The sequence below is a fragment of the Parasteatoda tepidariorum genome, chromosome 11 (assembly GCF_982258835.1).
Source record: "Parasteatoda tepidariorum strain Cologne lab strain chromosome 11, Ptep-v5.0, whole genome shotgun sequence".
Taxonomy (NCBI): Eukaryota; Metazoa; Arthropoda; class Arachnida; order Araneae; family Theridiidae; genus Parasteatoda; species Parasteatoda tepidariorum.
Window position 1 is genome coordinate 45939711 of NC_141765.1, and position 21065 is coordinate 45960775.

Genomic DNA, 21065 nt, shown 5'->3' on the forward strand with positions numbered 1-21065 from the left:
GCGAAGCGGATTTCTAGTTTACGATCTTTCTTAAAGCTGGGGGTGGATACAAGTTAGCAGGGATGAGAATAGTAAAAAAAAGGAAATCCAAGAATGAATATACAGTGGGACTTCTATTTAACGAACTTCCATTTTGCGATTTTTTTCGAGGAACTAAGAACATTTTGAAAATATCTTCATAAAATAACTTTAGCGAAGTGAATTTTTTATTTAACGAACTTTTCTTTAAAATCCATCCCTATTTCCCAAAATATTTCAGAACATTTCAAACTTGTTAGCGCATTTTATGAGGGAAATGACCTTGAATTGATTTTCGAAGTCACTTAACTTTTGAAGAAAGCTGTAAATTCCCTTTTTGTTTTCATTTCGGACAAAATTAACGGATTTTATCAGTAGCAGTTAAACTTAAGAACGAATGTGGTAATGTATCATGTTTAAAATTACTTTTATAATAAATGCAGCTATAATTTTATACATAAATTTATCTTTTTTTTTTTTAGATGAAAATGAATGTAGCGTGATAGTGAAACACTGGATAATGTTTTGCTCTATTCTTGCTTTCCATGCAGATTTCTTTTATGGTTAAGATTTATAAAATAAATAGTAGTACAGTACAGAACCCGTTATCCGGAAATCAGAAAACCGGAAAGCCAAAAAACCGGAACGAAATTCGATAAATTTTCCCGCCATTTTTTAAAAAGAAAATTTTTCTCCTCATAAGATTTTAGGATTTTCCTTTCTTTTTTGAAAGATGTTTACCTTACCATCATTTTGGAAATAATCATTAGTGTGTTACTTCATCGTTTTTTTCTTCTTTTTAAGATTATATCCAAAAAAATTTTTTTTCAGTTTGGTTTAATATTAAAAAAACGGCTTTTTGTAGCGATGCAGAAAACCGGAAAAAATCAGTTATCCGGAATAGCGATGGTCCCGATCATTCCGGATAATCGGTTCCCTACTGTACTAGTTTACGAGATAAAGGTGTATCAATTGCTATTTTAATTATGTCTAGGGCTTAAGAATTTAAAACTTGTTTTGTGTTTAAGTATTTCAAAAGGTGATTTACCGAATTTTCCATATAACGAACTTATTATCGGGATTTAGAGACTTCGTTAAATAGAGGTCCGACTGTATCCGATATATATATATATATAATATCCAAAAATTTGACCGAAGAAGTGCAACTTTTAAACTATGTGAATATAAATTCTGATGATTAATTTTAAACTTAACGACTATGAATCCTGATATGTGGATTTTAAATCTTGTGAATATGAAACTCTATATTGGAGTTCAAAAGTACGAAAATACAATAAATCATGATGTCATTTTCAGATTGCGTAAATAAGAATTACCTACTATGCATTATTTTTATCAGTTAAATACGAAAATCGATCTTTGGTAATAAAATCACGATTTTTGAAAATGCATAAATACATATCACGATATTGGATTTTTAAATCTCGTAAATAAGAATAGCAATGTACGATATTTAAATCGCGTGAATAAGAATTGCGACTTTTAAATCAGGTAAATACGAAAATCGATGTTTGATATTAAAATCGCGTGAATAAGATCCAGATATTAGCAGATTCTGGCCTTGAGATTTCTAAAAGGCTTGTTTGTATTGTTTTCGTTTAGCCGTAATAAAAATTTACAAAATTAATTGAATTGGCAAATAAATATGTTCACCGCTAATCCATCGCTATTTTTCATTTTATTTATTATTATTATTTCGTTTGTTTTTCGTCAATAAACAAGAAACAGCGGCTCCTGAATTACGAAAGTACAAGCTATCTGGCGGGCGGGGGCAATAATACAGACAATTTTATTTTCTGTGCTTAAAAGTGTAGAAAATAACTAAAATAAGTAATAATGGCGAAGGGTTTGCAGCTACGTTGTTTGAATTTTTTGTTTATCTTTGAAAATCGGAAATAATGATTTTATTTTAACGACGGAATTTTCAGAAAATGCGGAATATTTATGAAATAAAATAAAAAACCGAAATTTTTAGAGAGAGTTTTTGATAAAAAAAAAAAAAGCAGAAATTCGATAGACAAAAGCGGAAATCCGCTAAAAAGCAGAAAAATCTCATCCTTGAAGATACATACCTTCTATTTACTTAATTTTTTTTTGCGATGTTTTTTTTTATTTTTAATTATTTCATTTATTTATTTTTTTGCCGGTCGCTGCTAAGAATTGGCAATTGTTTTGCAGCAGATAGCGATACAGATGAATATTTCGTCGACTTCGTAATAAATTTTTTCAATAAAGTCTTTCTCTCAGAAAATTATTTAATCTTAAAAAATTTTTCTTCATAAATTTTTTTGCTATAAAAAATTTTTTCGTCGGAAGCGCCGCATGTAGGAAAAAAACACCTTTTTTTTCAAAAGCGCCGCGGCTCTTTCGCCGAAAAATACGGTATATTGATGAGGCTTACTTTAAAAATGAGTTAATACAAAGATCTGAATTACCATTTGATTTTATTAATCTTCTTATATTACATTAAGCAAGTTAGAATGAATTTCCGCAAACAAAATTATAAATTTAATTCATTTAAAGTACTTTACTAGTTACTTGTAAATCTGAATTAAAAGTTATTTTTTGTAAATTACCTAACAATAACACAATATTGCTACATTTCCTTATAGAATTTTTTAAACTTGTAAAGGATCTATCTATCAGAACAGCCTTAGTCACTTTTTTTAAATGAATAAGAAACAAATAAAAAAGTCTAAATAAAAGAAGCATTTTAAATACAATACAATGATTTTTTTTAAAAATTATTTAAGATGATTTTTTTTGCTATTAAATATTTTAAACTCCAATATGTTAATCTAATCAAAATTATTAAAGTTAAATTACATAATTAAAAAGTAACAAGGATATTTCAAAGTGTTCAAACATGCAATAAAATGTTGTGTTTTTAATGTTAGGAACTTATTAAAATATTCATGTTGTCAAATTTTTCATATCACTATAAATAAAAAGAAACAGATAAAAGCAGGAGCATAATATAAACAAATCAAACTAATGCATATTTTCCAATTTTTTAGTATAGGTTTTAATGAGCTAATTTTAGCAAATAAAAATATAAAATTCTATAGAATTCAATAAAGCAAATGTGAAAAAATATTGCCTAGATTTTTCTATCAACACTTAATTTTTTTTTTTTTAACAGAATATGAAAATTCCTTGAAGATGTTTTCTTTATCCAAATACTGTATTTACATATAAACCAGTTTTTTAAAAAGCATATCACTGTATGTTTAGTTCATGAAATTTGAAAGAATGAAATAAAATTCTGATGGTTTAGATATATGTGATGATAAATTATCAAAAGTGGAGTCATTCTTTTTCTTCTGCATCAAAATTTCATTACTCAAATTTTGATTATTATTGATTTTAATTTCAGTATTTTCAAACCTTGAACTTGAATCTTTTCTTTGACTGACCATTGATTGCTTCAAAATATGTAACTTTTTGTTAAGGAAATAGCCACATGCTTCTGTGTATTTTTTGCTATCAGATAAGAGCTTGATATCTTCAATATCATTCACCTAAAAACAGAAATACTTTTAAGAAATTCATAAACAAAATAAAATAAAAAAGAAGGAGAAAGAAATATAAAGATTATAAACAGACTATACATTTTTTTTTCATTCACTTAGTATTTAATGTGGAATCCTTTACATGTTATAAATGTATCATAATCTTTATGTCTTAATAAATTTTTTAAAAAAATGCTAAAATTTTTAATTTTTATATTTAAGGCAAATAAATATTTTTAACACAAAAAAAAACTGAATACCCAATGTTATCTGACTAATTTTGCAATCATGAGATGTTTCTGCAATTCTAACAAAACTTCATTCTTTTCAAAGGAAAAAAAAAAGATTTATATTCAATAACAATTAAATTGCTTAACCCTACACTTTTTTCTTACTTTTAATTTTCTAATTTTATTAGGACATTCTAACAAAACTTCATTCTTTTCAAAGGAAAAAAAAAAAAGATTTATATTCAATAACAATTCAATTACTTAACCCTACACTTTTTTCTTACTTTTAACTTTCTACTTTTCTAGTTTATATTGAATCATACATTTTAACAATATAAATAAGAACACTTATCATTCAAAATTTCAGAGCTGTCTCTCATTACCCACAGAATGCAAAAATGTGTACAATTTTATCTTTAACAAATAGTTTGTTTTTTCAAGCATTAAACACAGAATTTTTCATTTAAAATGCCTTTTTTTCGATAATTTATCGTTCTTGAGAATTTTTACTTAGTTTGCATGTATAGTATCAGTGTCAAAATTCTTACTGAATAAAGTAAAACATATACTTCCACCAACATATCTCAAATAGTTAAAAGTTTTAATTTTTTGGCAGAAAATTTTATTAGGATACTCAATAAATCAACAAAGCCTTTTTTACAGCGTTTTTGGAAAAATACTGATTACTGACCAGTGATGATGCATCATGTAGTGATGGTGTATTTGGCAAGATACTGACACTACTAGATCGCTGACTTTTGGTAAGTGGTCTCACAGACCACTAAGGATTGATTTCTTGAAGTTGGAATCATGTTTTAGTGATCGCAGATCAGTGGATCATCAATTATTTCTATCGCTTAATTTTAAATGATACGGATAGTAGGCCAGCAGTACAAAAATTCAAATAAAGTGGAGAAGAGAAAAAGTACTGAGGCAAATTTAGCAAGAAAAGTCGCTCCACTGTTACTGATACTTTACAAGAAAGAAATATTACAAACATCAATTTATACAGGGTTCTTATTAACATAGCTAAAAACTAGAGGTGAGATAAATTCAAATTTTTTGAACCTGATTATTTTTTTGTAATACAAATAAATAAAATTATAACTAGGTGGCTACAAACACTCAGAAAAAAAAAATTTATTTCCTTAGATTGATTTTCTCAAATTTTCAGACTTTTGTAAATTATTATATATATACAAGTCATACAACTCTGAATTATTGATTTGTCTATTAGTAACAAATTAAAGTTATCTTAAAGTTTAACAGGTAGCTCAAAGTGAAAATATTTGTTGGTAGTTACATAAATGTTAAAGATGAAATATAACATTGATGACAGATATTTTGCTAGTGCAACATTTTCTAATGAATGTTTTAACATTCATTGGAATTTAGAAAAAATGTTATCTAAAAAAACTTTGAAGATATATATTGAATATACTGAATGTATAGAATTACTTGAAATTTCATTAATTATTTAAAGTTATTAATTTTTATAAACACAATCAAAAGTACAACACCCGGAATTGTCAGGACTTCAGCAAGTCCAGAAAATAGATTATTCCGGATATAAACTATAATTACATCAATTCCATACATTTTTTTATAGATTGAATGAGATTTAAAAAACTAAAGAATATTTATTTTGATAATATATATATATATATATATATATATATATATATATATATATATATATATATATATATATATATATATATAAATTTAAAAAAGTGAGCAGGCGATAATTTGAACTTTCTCTTTTATGAATAAAGGTACTTTTTCTTCTTTTCCTTATTATGTGAAGCTGCACAGATAATTAGATAAAAAGAACATTAAAAAACAAATCTTAAGTTCCAAAAGTAAAGCAACGGGAATTAAAAAATCTTAAACTAGGTATTGAATTAAATAATTTTTTTAATGAAAACATTTATAATCTAAAGAGAAACAAATCTTGTCAAACACTATAAATGTTCACCTCCACTGATATTCATAGTTTGTTTCTTTAACTGCTCTCATCTTTTCAACAACTCTTTTAGTCTGCTTATTAAGGCTGAATAAATGTTTAGCTATTAGAGATGCAACAAAAAGAAATTAAAAAAATAATTTGATAAAGGAAGAGTGAATTATTTATTTTGGTAGTTTAAAAAATGTCCTGAAAATAGACATTTCCAGTAAACGGACACCCAGATATGAGACTTTGCACTGTATATATGCATCTAAAGTTAGAAGAACTTTACTCCAAATAACAATAAAAAAAAACTTGAATAAGACAGTGTCAGTTTTTTCATTATATGACATGCTGCTTTAAGTTAGCTAGAAACTTTTAAAAAATTTATTAAAATTAAAATCTAAATTAAGTCTTTGAATAAAGTTAACTTATGCCTTGTTAGCATTAAAGCTAAATTGTAAATTTTTTTTAGACAGTTTAAAAGTAAGTTAAAAAACTTATTTAAGTCAGCAGGAAATATATTTATAGAGCTTTGAAAAAAAGTACCTCTATGTTTTCATTATTTGATCATTCAAAATGATTTAGATTTAACTTTTGTAGGTAAGTTTTAAAGGTAAAAATTAGGTCATGTGAAAAAATATTGCTATTCGTGAGATGAAATTAAGAACATGCACATCAGTTTTATCTATTTTCAAACTATTAAAAATAAAGGAGCACACAGAATTGATACACTAAATCAAAAATTTAACAGGACAATAAAAAGAATTAATTTTACAAGAAATAAACATTAATTATATACAATTTATATGCTACACAAATTGCACAATTTTGTGACAATTAATTTAGAAACTAAAATGTATTGCCCATAATACCAAGAATAATGAAATCTATAGAGAAATAAAAGAAATTTACTTGCAAATTCTCTGAAAGTAGGCTTTTAGAAATGTTGTCACTATCAAAACAAGCAAATGGACAGCCTCCTTCAAACACAGATCGTGAATTACAACATTGTAATGAATAACAGCTATGTGCTCGATAGTTTTTTCTAGAACCTCTCCTTCCAAACAAATGTTGAATGCTATAAATATAACGATTTCTACTATCACTCCAAGAATGGATGCAAGTACTTGTAAAATTCATAGGAAAAGAATATTCCTTCATAAATAGGTTAAGGACTTCCTCATATGGAACACCAATTTCTTTTAAAAAAAGAATGTACTGAATCTAAAAAGAAAAACGAGGTCATTTTTTAAGCAAATTATGGTAAAAATTTCCCTTATATTAGAAATTGTGCACTTTTTTAAATATGAACTTTAAAATGTAAACAGAAAATAGACATTTTCTGTTAGCTAATTTTTTTTTTTTTGCATAAAACATATCAGACAAACAAATATGGGCATGATTCAAAGAAATTTTAGTGAGGACTAAATTTAGTCTGAATAATCATTCATATCAAGGTTAGTGCAACAGCTCACCTTTGTGCCAAAATGTTTAATCTGGCAATGAAATGAACAACCATATTTGACTATTAACACTTAGTTTTCATTTGGGTGTTTTTTTCTGCTGATTAGAAAAATAATTCGCTGCAATACAGAAAATATGGTCCCAATAAATTTAGTTTATGCAGCAGTACTTGAATGTTTGAACACCTTAATTTTAATTTCACTCTCTGTGTGTTTCTCTACATCCCAAAAACTTTTTAAGAGAATCAAGTTTTTTTCATGCAATTATAAAATTGGTTTATATAAAGATAATTCCATTAAATAATTATTTAATATTCTTTATTATTTTACGCAATAATAGTAAAAAAACTGAATAGAAAGACAAACTTAAACAATATTTTAAAGTACTCAATTTTGAATGAAAAAATTTGAACGAATTCAATTTAATAGTTTTTAAATCAAATTTTAAAAAATCCGTATTTTTAAATATTTTCTGAGAACTATTTGATCAAATACATTCAAATTTTGTATTTTGAAATTATATACTTCAAAATGATGTAACAATTAGCGAGGAATACAAAACCCACTTGAAACAGTAAACGTTTCTAACAAACAATTCAGAACTGAAATTAATTTTCTCTTTCAAATCTGTTTTGTATTCCACTTTCACGCCTGGCAAGTCTTGATAATGGTTGCCCGTTTTTGAGTGCTTGTAACATGTCCACTTTTTCTAACAGTATAACTTTTTGAGGCAAATAAAGTTTTTACATTATCAAGTTCTTTATATCCCTGACACACAGAAGTTTTTGTTTTTCTTAAAGTTTGTGCACGGTCATAACTATATGCTCTGAAATAAAGCTAAACCATTGCATAAAAGAAAGGTATTTTTCACCATATATTGAACATTGCGTCAAAATGTTAGATATGAAATTCCAAGTGTTTAACTTCACATTTCTACTTTTTTTTACACTGGAAAATGTTAAGAATTATTTTTCTAAATGGTAAGTTTTATTTTCTCGCCAATAATCAATATAATTTTAGGATTTTCCTGAAAAAACATTTTCACAATGTTTTACAAGCAGTTGTAATTTTAGGTAATAATGATGAAATGAAATCTTTCTTTCAATAAATTAAAAAGTTAATCTTATTTTTCAAGCATTTATATACTCACTGAATAATAATTGTAAAAGAATGAAGAAAAAGTCACAAACTCTTCATCTTTGTCAAATATTTGATTGAGGAATTGGAACTTAATTAAACTGATGAGTTCGATTGAAAGTTATGAATTGAAAAAAGATGTTTACCACTTGTCATTCCAAACAAGTTGAAAATCACAAAAACATGGTTGTTTTCATTATATCATAATCATTCATCATATCATAATTATTTGTTACATCACAAAAAATTAAAAGAAAATATTTAAAAATAATAATAATGTTTAAATTTATTAAAAATAATGTTTTGAATTTATTTGAATAATGTTTTGAATTTATTAAAAAAATTGACTTCAATTTGCAGTTACTTATTTAATCAGAAATATCTTGAAAAAAATTAAACAAAAAACAACATATATTTACTCTTGCATGGTGTTGTAGTCTGTGAGTTTTGCGAAGCAAGAAATGAATGTTCTTCATGCATTGGGGGAATTTCGAACTCTCAGCGTTTAAATTTTCCTCTCTTATAATTCTGGCATTACCAATACCAGAAGTAGAAATGGAGAAACTGATATTAGACTTAAACCAGGCCTGCAAACAAACAATAATATAAAAAAACGAAAACAATGGGAAGAAATATTGATGGATTTGAAATAATGAATTAAAAGTATGAAATTATTTCCACAAGAGTCCATTTAATTAATCAAATTTATTAGAAAGCTTTTGGTTTTATTTATTTATTTAAAAAAAAAACTTCAAAAAAATGTGCAATGTATTAAAGCAGTGATAAATTTTTGGTTTCTGTGAAATATCATGTGCATTTACTTTATTTAGTTACAAATTAAAGGCTTTTAATTTAACAATTGAGATTTTTCTCGTTTTACAGCTAAATATTCGTTTTTGTCAATCATCAGCAATTTATTGGCATTTTACAATCTAATTTTTTTTTTTTTGAAACTTGATATTAATGAACTTGTTTTTAAAAAAAAATTTTTTTTTATAATAGATTTTTTTATAGGAAGAATAGATTTTTTTAAAAAGAAAATAGTCTCGTTTAATTCAAGTTACTCATGAAATAAGGCATTTTATGCTACATATCAAGAATAACAAGTTTTTTCTGCAATAAAAAAATAATGGGATAAGCCACCAAAGAAGAAACTCTTTTTAAAAAAAGAAGTCTAAAATATTTAAGCCATTTATTTAAACAAGGAAAAATAGCAATCTAGTTTATTAATTGTATTAAAAATGCACTTTTAACAGGATGTTTTTAAGAATTTTAAAAACATTCAAAAGATGTAGATTTTTTAACTATGAACTAATACAGATAATTACATGAAAATAAAAGGTTTCAATAAAATCAAACTAAATTAACAATAGCCCATATTATTAAAATTTAAATTACATTCAATTTTTTTATTTCTTTATTTGGTCATAAATAAGACAAATAATAGATCTTAGGAAAATAAATTTCAATGGGTTGAAGGTATTATAATTAATTTAATTATAAAATAAATGGTAATGTAAAAGAAATTTAAATAAATATTTAAAAAAACATATCTATTTTATTATCATTCATGGGTGCAGGTTGAAAAAAAGAGCAATTATGAAAATTTTTTGACTGAAATTCCCAACATACACAATACCCCCTCGCCATGCATGACATATGCAAAATATCTAAGAAAGCTTCACCATAGTATATGAAATTTAAATACTGAACAAAAAATATTTTGTTTATTTCTTCCTTTAATAAAATAACAGGAGCATAAGAAAATACACCAATATAAATAATGAATGCAACTTTTACTTACAAAATTATATCATTAATTGCAAATTTCATGATTATCACCAGAAATATCTACACTTCGGAAGAAAACATACGGCAAATGACATTTACTTTTAAATGACTAAACTTCTTACCTAGCATTATTAGTCTCACATTCATATAATAAGGTCAAAGATACAGCTGGGATTTTGTTAGCAAAAAAAATTCTTTTAGCAGAGAGGATATACTGAACAAAAATATACTCAACAGGAAACAAATATTGAGGTACTTAAAAATCAATTTTTGAGGACAGAAAAAACTATTTTGCTTCTGTTTTCCATTAAATCTTCTGTTCTTAAAACACTTTTGTTTCCATCTTACTTCCGACGAGGACATTTTTGAAAGACAAAAATCTGTCCTGTGGATGGAAGACTTGCACCCATGTTATCATTTGATCTTAACCATATTAAGGACCATTCACACAGCATCCGATTGCCCTAAACATATAAGCAAATATTTAGAAACCACGAAGAAAAAAAAAAGAGAACTGTCTCACGCATGCGAATTTGTTATGTCATATTGCACATGTAAATCAGATGTAATTGGAATGTTTTTTTAGTTGCATTCAGTTAATTCTGCAAACGATAAATTAAACACTTCTAGCTTATGTTTATATAGTCATTTGGGTACAAAGCTGTTTATACATGCATATACACACAGTGAAAAGTCTTGCATTCAGACAAAACTTCGGCAAGGATAATGGGTTTTCAAGATAAGCAAAAATCAAAGCATGCTTTATTTAATAATGAAGATAAATAACAGATAATTAACATAAATTTTGAAACAATAATATGCTATTGTTTAAAAATTGACATGTTAGATAAAAAATGTTCAGTATAATAAAATAAATATCACTAATAGAAAAAAAAAAGTAAGCAGACAATAAGCTAGCTTTCTCTTTCATTAACACTTTTAGGACTGATTTCTAATTTTTTATGGAGTAAATTTTTCTTTTGGCAGCACACTGTTTCTCTAAAATTGACAATTGTTTTTCTACCAAATGACAAATAAGTTTTTAAAAAATCTTGACTAACTTCTTGCAGTAAGACTCTGGGACATTGATGTCCCATTAGATTTTATAAGTGGCACATATGCGGTCCCACCAGTATCCAATGGTAACAGATGATAATAAAATTGTAAACTTTCAAAATCATGCAAATTAGGATTCAAAACAACGTAAAGGAATATTAAAAAAATGTGTACATTATGACACTCACTTTTCCTTTGCTCTATTTCAGTTATTTTCCTCACAAAATGATGCATACATCTCGAAAAATCCTTATTAACAGTTCTATAAGTGCTACCAACCATCGAAATAGAAGTAGGGAAGTTAACATTATCAATTAAACCAAAAATTTACTTGGGGAATATATATTCCGTGAGGTTTAAAAGGGTAAATAAAAAAGTTTTTCTCCTTTGATGGAAGGAATTAGCAGAAATAACCTTCAAATAAAAATAATATTAAAACATTTATATTGGAAAAGTAAATCAATCTTTTTTGATAAAAAAAAATAATAAACAAGGTACAGAATTATGTAATTTAATAAAAACGTTTATAATTTAAACTAAAACAAAGCCGATTTTTTTCTTTTTTCTTCCTAAGGTTCAGGTTTATTAATATCTACAGTTTATTCTCACAGAATCTTTTTTTTTCTTTAACTGCTTTTGTCTTTTCAACAACTTTTTAAGCATGCTCAATAAGGCACTTTATATATGTTTAACTATCTTTCATGCAGTGCCAGAGAATAAAAAATAGTTATTTTATACATATAACACTTAATCTTAGATTAAATGTTTAGAATTTTTTGTAATAGTTATTACAAGTTTTTCCCTTCATGCCTCAACAAAGAGAACCAATACTTCATTTTTCATTTTTTTTATAGTCTGATTATGGTATAACTAGGGATCTTACCACATCTTCCCTAAAAAATCCCTATTATTAAAGCAAAGGACTCAAGATTTTGAAAAGATTCCCATTTTTGCTTCTCTTCTAAAGTACAGTACAGCACCCGTTATGCGGAAATCAGAAAACCGGAAAACCAAAAAACCGGAACGAAATTCAATAAATTTTCCCACCATTTTTTAAAAAAAACATTTTTTTCCTCATAAGATTTTAGGATTTTTCTTTCTTTTTTGAAAGATGTTTACCTTACCATCATTTTGGAAATAATCATTAGTGTATAACTCCATCGTTTTTTCTTCTTTTTAAGATTATTTCTAAAAAAAAATTTTTTTTAGTAGGGTTTAACAATAAAAAAAAACGGCTTTTTGTAGCGATTCAGAAAACCGGAAAAATCAGTTATCCGGAATAGCGATCGTCCCGGATAATCGGTTCCCTACTGTACTATGATTTAATCTCATTGTCATCTACATTGTTTTCCTTATGTAAATATGCATACATTCATACATTTTCATATGCATACATGTTTATACATATATCAAAAAAAGATCAAAAAATTTTCTAATATTTCATGAGAAAAGGAAGAAAAAAAATTATTAGCATTTTCTATGACTTAAATGAAACTAAGGTTCAAGAGCTTCCTGTATATTACTATGGTACCTGGCCAATTTTTAGAGGTCTTAATAAGGATTAGTAATCCCCGAGTACTCATTATTTGAAAGAGTGATTTTTATTGTTGTTTTTCTTAAGATTACATAGGAACTGACTCTATTGGATCATGGCCTCCCTAACAACCTAAAGTAGTCTGCCCCATGCCCAAGCTAAGCTCTTGAAGTGTCTTTTGATCTTGTCTATACATCTCTTCCCCTTTTTTCCCTACTTTTTGTTGTTCTCTGTATCATAACTATCTTTTTTTACTAAATGACACATAGAAAAAAAAACAATAGTGTAACTTATCATTAATCACAAATTGCTATTTTTATTGACAAATCTGTTGTAATATACTTGTACAGTATTGCTTCAGTTAAATTGGGCCTTTGGATAAGCTATGAGGCTTTTTTTTTATCCCTTAGCTGACACAATGTAAGAAAAGCTTTTATATCTGGTTTTAAAATAAACTTGCAGTTAGTACCAGGAAACTTTAGATCAAGTTTTGCCTGTATACAATATAATACTGATTTTATTACCTTAATTTCATTTACCATGTAAGAGAAACGAGGATCATTGATCTGGTGAATACATGGAGATGATTTTGTTTGAAATATTCCTTGCGATACAAATTCTTCAAAAAATGAGATAAGTAAATGTTTGAGTTCAGTAAGAGGCACAGACACAAATCCTGAAGTTAAAGGATGTAGACGTCTCTTGACAAATTTCAAAACATATATGAAGGGTACTGCATAAGAAGTAATTTATGTTAGCAAAATTTATAAAAAAAAATCAAATAAAAACAAACTAAAACAGTGAGCATTAAACGTAGCACAATATGTGTAAAAAAATTTAAACCCAGTTTAGCTATAGGCCTAAGTACAGAATTACAGTGATTGTTCAGAGAAAAGACTTTGATAATTAATCAAACTGAAATAATTTGCTGGTATTTAATTAAACTAAGCAAATAAATATAACTTTAAATTAAATTATTATAGTTTTTTAAATGACGAATAGTTTTAATATGCAAGCAAAAATTGAAAAAGAAAAAGAGTTAAATTTTAAATTATTTATGTATAAATACCAACTAAAGACACAAAAATTATGGGGAGTATATAAAAAATTTTTTTCACCATATTAATTGATGTGGAACAATATACTGCCTCTAAAGAAAAATTATAATCGAAAACATAAGTTGCATTGCATTGAGAATATGGCTAAGAACAAAAATTTTCTGAAGTGAAAATATCCAACTAATATTACGCAACATTAATTAAAATTGGAACATTAAATTAAATACAAGTGATTGTGCACATGCTTATAAAATGTTTACTGAATTCAATTTCAAAAAGCATTCATGAGTGATTTATTATCTTGTGTATAACTTAAAAAATATTTATTGAATTCAATTTCAGCAAACATTTATAGGTGATTTTAAAATCATATGGAATACAAATCACACAACAAAAAATTTTTCAATTTAAAATATGTAATTACAAACAGCATTTAATAAAAAAAATTTAAATAACAAATATAGATGATGAAATACATTAGATAATTAAACACATTTACATGAAACTTAAACAAATTTAAAATAAAGTATGTTTTCAGGGGTTGGGTTTTTACCAGTAAAAACCATGAAAAACACCTGGTAAATACTATTAACCCATGTTTATTTATTTACAGATAGACTGGTTTATTATTTATAACTGATTGGAATTTATATTATTTCCATATTAGCAAATATTAATAATTATAATATAATATACACATACACTACCATATACTAAATCCTACAATAATGGAAGAGACACTGTGTTTTCAACATTTTTTAAAATTTCTCAAGAAATACTTAAAGGATTAATTTATAACTTTAGAGATGTTTAGTTTATGCAATTTTTCATATTCAACAATAAAATTTAAAGCTTACAGAGGTTTGGGAGACTAACAATAAATTACAAAAGAAAAGAAGTATGTTTGAACACCCTATGTCAGAAAATCAAACAATAAGCTTGTAACTTGTATCGATTACTTTAGTTGTTAATTGAAATAACTGCATAAAATTTCGTAAACCTAGGGTAAATATCTATAGAAATATGGACATTTTTATAAAAAACTAATTTTTTTAGCATTAAGTTTTTTTGCTATAACTTTATAAATATTCAATGGAATCAAACAATATTTTTGGAGCAATTTAAAATTAATTAGAAAATTATTTATTTAAAATTTGTAAAACAATTTGTCAAAAACTGCACAAGAAAAAAGTATTTAAGGTAATTCTGCGCATGCGTAAAAAAAATTTAAAATCTTTTTTTCTTAATTTTTTAGTGAATCGTATTTGGCAACTAATGAAAAAAGTTTGATTTGAATATCTTAAAAATTTTATAAGCTTCAAGCAATTTTCTAAACAGTTTTTGTATTTTTTAACAGAAAGCTCAAAATGATCAGGGGTTTTCCACAAATTTTATTTTGTTTCATAAAACAAAATTTACTAACAAATGATAATATCTTACAATAATTGTTTGGAAACCAAAATGTGATGGTATAAGGAAAGAAAACATACTTTTTGGATATGATCTCCTACAATGCCGGTCTCATTTTTAATAAATCTTGTTTAACAGTACAAAATGAAATTACAGGAAAACCCCTGATTGTTTTGAGTTTTCTTTCAAAAAGTGGAAAAACTACTTAGAAATTTGCTTGAAACTTTTTAAGATATTTAAATCAAACTTTTTTCATTAATTGCCAAATTCTGTTCAAAAGAAATATCTTAAATATTTGTATCTTAAGCAGTTCTTAACAATTTTACATTGGATATTGTAACAACCCTCACAGACATAATCAGCGATTGTCAGCATTTTTAAATTTGGATAAAATTTCTAAGCATTCTGTTTCAGAAAGAGTGTCAAGTTCATCGTGAATTATTCTCAAATGCATATTTAAAGATTGATGCGTTATTCGTGAGCGCAAATTAATTTCATCATAGTCTCACCATGCTGGCAGTTGAGGAAAGAATAATGGAGCTGAAAGAAAGCAACTTCATACAGTTAGCATAAAATGTCCACATTCCAAAACTCTCTGATATTCTAAACAAGTCTTTTGATTAAATTGTTTCCAACTTCTTTTTTGCTTGCAACTCCTGCTTGCTTGGCTAATAAGCAGTTGTGCCTCCTTCATTTTTTCCATCTGATACGCCAGTTTTGCCGCTGAAATTTATTTTTCAAATCCTGATATTTCTATCTGGGCTACTGTTTCATCTATAATAGGAGCTTAAATATTCTTTGAACCTCTAAATTCATGACTTTTTTCTTTCTCATAAAAAGAAAGCAGGGTTGGCTGGGATACATCCAGGATTATTTTAGTTTTCGACTAAAATAATCCTGGTAAAATAATAAGTAGTATTTAGACTAAAATAATATTTCCAGGACTATTTTAGTCGAAAAACAAATCAAATTCATTTAATGGAGCAGGAATCATAAATGCATTCTCCATTTCTTTTCCAAAATCTTTAATAAGAGGTTTCACGAAAGTCTCTAAAAGATTTTAATAAGTTCAGAAGAATCCTGAGACATGAATTGCTTCATGAAATTCAACTTAGTGTAGTGCAGTCTAAAGCAAATGAAAGTAGTACATTACTTTTTCTGAAATTGTTTCCTTTTTGAAGGTTTTTAGAGAAATCTAGCACATCATCAACAAGTTTGCTTACTTGTGATGAGACCGAGCTGAATGCTATGGCAGGACTTTGCAACCATAAGTTTAACTTATCCACTTTCCCTAAAAAATCTGATAAAAACAATAACACTTGAGGATTTAAGAGCTGCTCTTGGAAACCTTTTACTTCAGGCTCTTTGTTTTTGACAAACAAGTAAATCCAAGGCCTCCACTAATTGATGAGAGAGTGTTATAACTCTTCCACAAGCTTTGCCATGTGAAAGCCATCCATTTACTGAAAGTTTTTATGTTATACACTTCTCCCTGTATATCCTTAAAAACCTGCAATTTTTCCAGACTGTAGTGAAACATTTTCCACAGGCTCACTCATACAGAATCAAATAATTTTAAGTTATCATACTTTTTAAATAGGTGAACAAAAACAAGAGCTAGCCCATGGTTCCGACAATTTACATTTACAGAATGAGGAGCATGCAATTTCATCCTTCCTTGCACACCTGTTGTTTCCCCGCTCATTACATTGGCACCACCCAAAGCAATAAATAAGCAATTTGATGCCTTTTGCAACCAAGAACTTTTCAATGGCATTTGTAATAGATTCTGCAATAGTAGAACCCGAATTAATAATTCCAAGAAATTTCTCCTCAATGTTCAACACATACTCCTGGTGCTTTGTATCTTGCAATCAAATCCAGCTGTCCTCACTGGGCCTCACCTGCATCAAAGCATAAACTTCAGCAAAAGTTATTTCTGTAATAATTGTCTCTTCTAAATATAAAGAGATAGCTTGCATCAAGTTGTTTACAGAAACTTTCGATAAATAGATGGCATTTTGCTTCTTTATGTTTATCACTATTTTCGTGCATACGGATGCAACTAGTAGGGTGAGTCGAAAAATCTACGCCCATGTTGCACCAAAGCCCATACTGATAAAAAAGAGCATATTTTTCACAGTTACCCTTCAGCAGAAACACTGAAATACATCTAAGGAAAGGATTTTTCAAGAGAAGGAATATTTTTCGGACACATATTTTTTACTTTGTAACCGTAGTTTGTTTCTTTTTTAAAGCTTATTTCTCCACCATTGATGTCAGATAAATCTTCATCATCTATTTGGGAAGCATCTAAAAATCGGCACAACACTAGAAACAGGAGAATTTGCTTTAGTTTTACAAGTTTCGAATGAAACAGATTCCTCCTCAAAAACTAAACCCACTGGCTTACTTGAAGTATTTTCCTCATGAGTACTGCTGTTTTTGCAAGCTATAGATTTCACACAGAAAACTGCTGAAATGGACTCAACAATTTCGTTAGAAGTACTAAGATTAGCCTATTCAGTGTTTAAAACTAAAATTTTAGATTAGCAAAACTCAGAGAAAATTTTTTTGGAATAAAAATGTTCGATTTGCAGAAACCTGTGAATCAATGTACTTGAGATTCACATAAAACATAAAAATGTAACTAAAATAATAAAAGCATTATGATTATAAAGAATCAGAACTTTTCAGTATTTCCCAAGGTATACATAGAAGTTGGACAGCATATAGTTCATAACAAAAAGCTTTATAGCCCTAAACAAAACAATAGTAAATGCAAACATTTTGACAAATACGAACAGAATTAATAATGAAACTTTTAGCATAATAAAAATACCTTTTAAAAAATTGTCCTTGTTTTGAATTGCTATTTCAAAGTCTTTCGCTAAATGAATAAATGTCTTTAACACTTTCCTGTATGACTTGATGATGCCAGTATGCTGAATTACTTCCTCACATTGCCTGCATGTGTTGAACATCACTCTTTTAAGATCATCTTTAGAATAAAATTCCAAGCGATATTTAAATAGTTCTGTTTCACTTTGAATAAAAAATTCCTTCATTTCAAAATCAGCAGAACAAAGGAATCTAAAAAAAAATAATCATTCAATACAAGATTCCGTTCTCAATATGAACATCTGTTTACAAAAATATAGATATTAAGACAGCATCTTGTAACAGCAAATTATTAAAAAACCCATAATCTATCTAAATTTAGATGTAAATTGATTACTCAATGTAATTAAATACATATTTTTTGTCTGTTTGTCTACCCGACGACTCACGCAATAGAAATTGATTTACAGAACAGCTTTTATATCACATATATTTATCAGAATGAATAAGATATGTCCAACCAGCCAAATTTCGTTTTAAAAAATTTTTAAAATGGACCTTAGACTATCTAAAGAAGCAATAAAATTTTACAGAAAAGAAAAAGTAACAGAAAAAATCTTTCCTCAACAGTATACTCTGTATAAGATCATCTTCCTAAGGAGAGTCATATTCTGATTCAAACCAATTCCAATCATGACACTTTTTTCTTTCTGAGTAATAGTTACATTCTGTGATAAATTAAATTTTTTTGACTTTATATTATTTTTTTCTTCAGTATGTCTTTAAATTACTAACATAGCTTACTATGTATTATAAATTACTTGGTTCTGCAAATAACTACATTCACTTATCTTGTAACTATATACTCATAACTAAATCTTGATATTATCTTCAAGTAAAAATAAATGGAAATTACCTATTTACATTAAACATTTTCATTTATTTAGTTTAATTTTTGTAAATTATTCATATTACTTTCAAAGATAATCTAAATATATCCCATATTTCACTATTGTAAATCCATGTCAAAGTTGGCACTAAACTGATATTTCAAATTTTTTGTGACCAGCTTAAAAAAAAATAAAATGGTTGAGCACCCCTGTTTTTATTACTATTTTCAACTCTCTCAGCTACCAACAACGCTTAACAATTAAAATTTTATTTCTTCTTAAAATAAATATATATTTTACTTTTATGAAGAGTAAATATTTTTTAAATTACAGTAGCTATTTCCTCCAAAGAAACCTAGAAGGTAAGACCTTTTCAATGTCGTAATCAGAAAACTATTACGCATTTTCCATAACTCGTGTGAGGTAATAAGCATTTTAAATTATTTCACTTCATAAAGCAGGGGGATATTTCCTAATCATGATCTGTCCTGCCAACTACAATCACCAAGGTCAATCAATTTATTTTATTTTCAATGCAGATGTTTGCCCAGGGGTGGCTACGAGTTATACCTTTCGAGTTGGTCCCTTTCTGTGATTTTTTTTTTTTGGTTTCTTGCGGGCCGCGGTTCGGAAATTGCCAAGACTTGGCGATAATTCTACCAGAGATAGCGATACGGAAATCTCCCCTAAAAATAAGTCATTAATCCCAGTAAAAAAAAAAGAATTAATAAGAAACATCTAAAATAAGTAGAGAAAGACGGTATACTAGTGTCAACAAAACCGAAACTTATAAAAAGTAAACTGGTACTGACTCAACAATTTTAAACTCAATGAACAATAAAATATATATTTAATAAATCTATATATTAACATGTAAATAATAACTTGTCACTGATATCGATCTTTCATAATTATTCTAAAAGTACCTTAAAACAAAGTGAGATATTCTGTCCTTCATTGATCCCTCAATAAGACAGTCAAAAGCATTCAAAACATTTTCTTGTTCAATGCCCTGCTTTATTTCAACTGCTGATTTACCTCTAATAAAATACAAAAAAAGCAATCTTGTCTTAATAAAAGCACATAATTTAACTAAATTTATGTGGCCTTTTGGAGGTTTTATGTAAACCGCCATATTACCACATGTGAGTGTTTGGATGCCATTCCAATTTAAATATTATGCTTTTTAGTTAGTTCCGAGCGCTTCCAGCTACTTATTTCTGACAATCTTGAGAGGTGGATAAATTTTAAGAAACCGTTCTCATGGCGCAAAATTCACGCATCTATAATTGCAGATGAGAAGTGAGTTTTTCGCCAGAAAGAATATTTAACAGCGATATATAAGGTGAGAGGAAATGCGTTGAACTGTGTACAGTGATCCACACCAATTTTGCAATTCCTATCACTGTCGAGAGAAAAAGAGAACCTGATTAATACATTTTTCGAGGAAAAATATATTTCACCTATCAGGCTCTCGATTCGAGTAGCGTGAACTGCCTGCATGAAACAAAACTGGCCCTAAAAGGAACAATTTAAAGGACCGTTCTCACAAGCTGCGAAACTTTTGCAGATCTTCACAAATTTATCGGAAATATGATATCTTTGCATACATCTTGTACCGAAAGAAAAGAACGAAATCATTATTTGAAAGACAGGAACTGGATTAAAACCCACGTATTTTGCGTGAAATTTCTCTGCCCTAATCACTGAACTATAAGATCACTTTTGTGTTAGCTATAATAGTTGTAGTTCATTTACTTCGCTCTAGAGCTGCGCAATGGGTCTGGGAAACATCCCTGAGGTTGATCCGAAGACATGTCATCACAATTTTGATCCCCGCTTCGGTAGCCCGACGACCTTCATGCGAAGTCGAACACTTTACGGTAGAACAGTTTAACGAGGACCGATACCGCGTACCCCCTTCGGTCCCTGCGCTGACTGATCAAAGTGGTCATCCACCCGCTTACTGACCGCAGCCAGGGAGGTTTGACTTCAGTGTTCTACTGGGAACAGAGTTTTTACAATCAGTCCACTGTGGGATGCTTCATTAATAGAAACACAGTATTATAAACTAAGGCATAGAGTTCATCTCACTTTTCCACTATCTACATACCACCCCCATTCTCACACGTAAGAGATTCTGGTTTTAAGAT

General features: G+C 27.7%; 1 protein-coding gene across 2 annotated transcripts; it reads right to left on the minus strand.

Moving 5' to 3' along the window:
* Positions 1 to 570: 570 nt before the first annotated feature.
* Positions 571 to 20089, minus strand: LOC107445730 (DNA primase large subunit). 2 transcript variants are annotated; one of them, XM_016060204.4, is made up of 6 exons: positions 19839 to 20089; positions 18024 to 18274; positions 13238 to 13446; positions 8752 to 8919; positions 6645 to 6956; positions 571 to 3560 (listed from the first exon to the last, which is right to left on the minus strand). In XM_016060204.4, exons 1-6 carry the CDS (start codon positions 20045 to 20047, stop codon positions 3270 to 3272), a joined length of 1440 nt encoding a protein of 479 aa, XP_015915690.1. In that variant the 5' UTR covers positions 20048 to 20089; the 3' UTR covers positions 571 to 3269. The 2 variants fall into 2 exon arrangements, with proteins under 2 accessions (XP_015915690.1, XP_015915691.1); XM_016060205.4 differs by having other exon boundaries at positions 2142 to 3560; positions 13253 to 13446.
* Between the last annotated feature and the right edge of the window lie 976 nt (positions 20090 to 21065).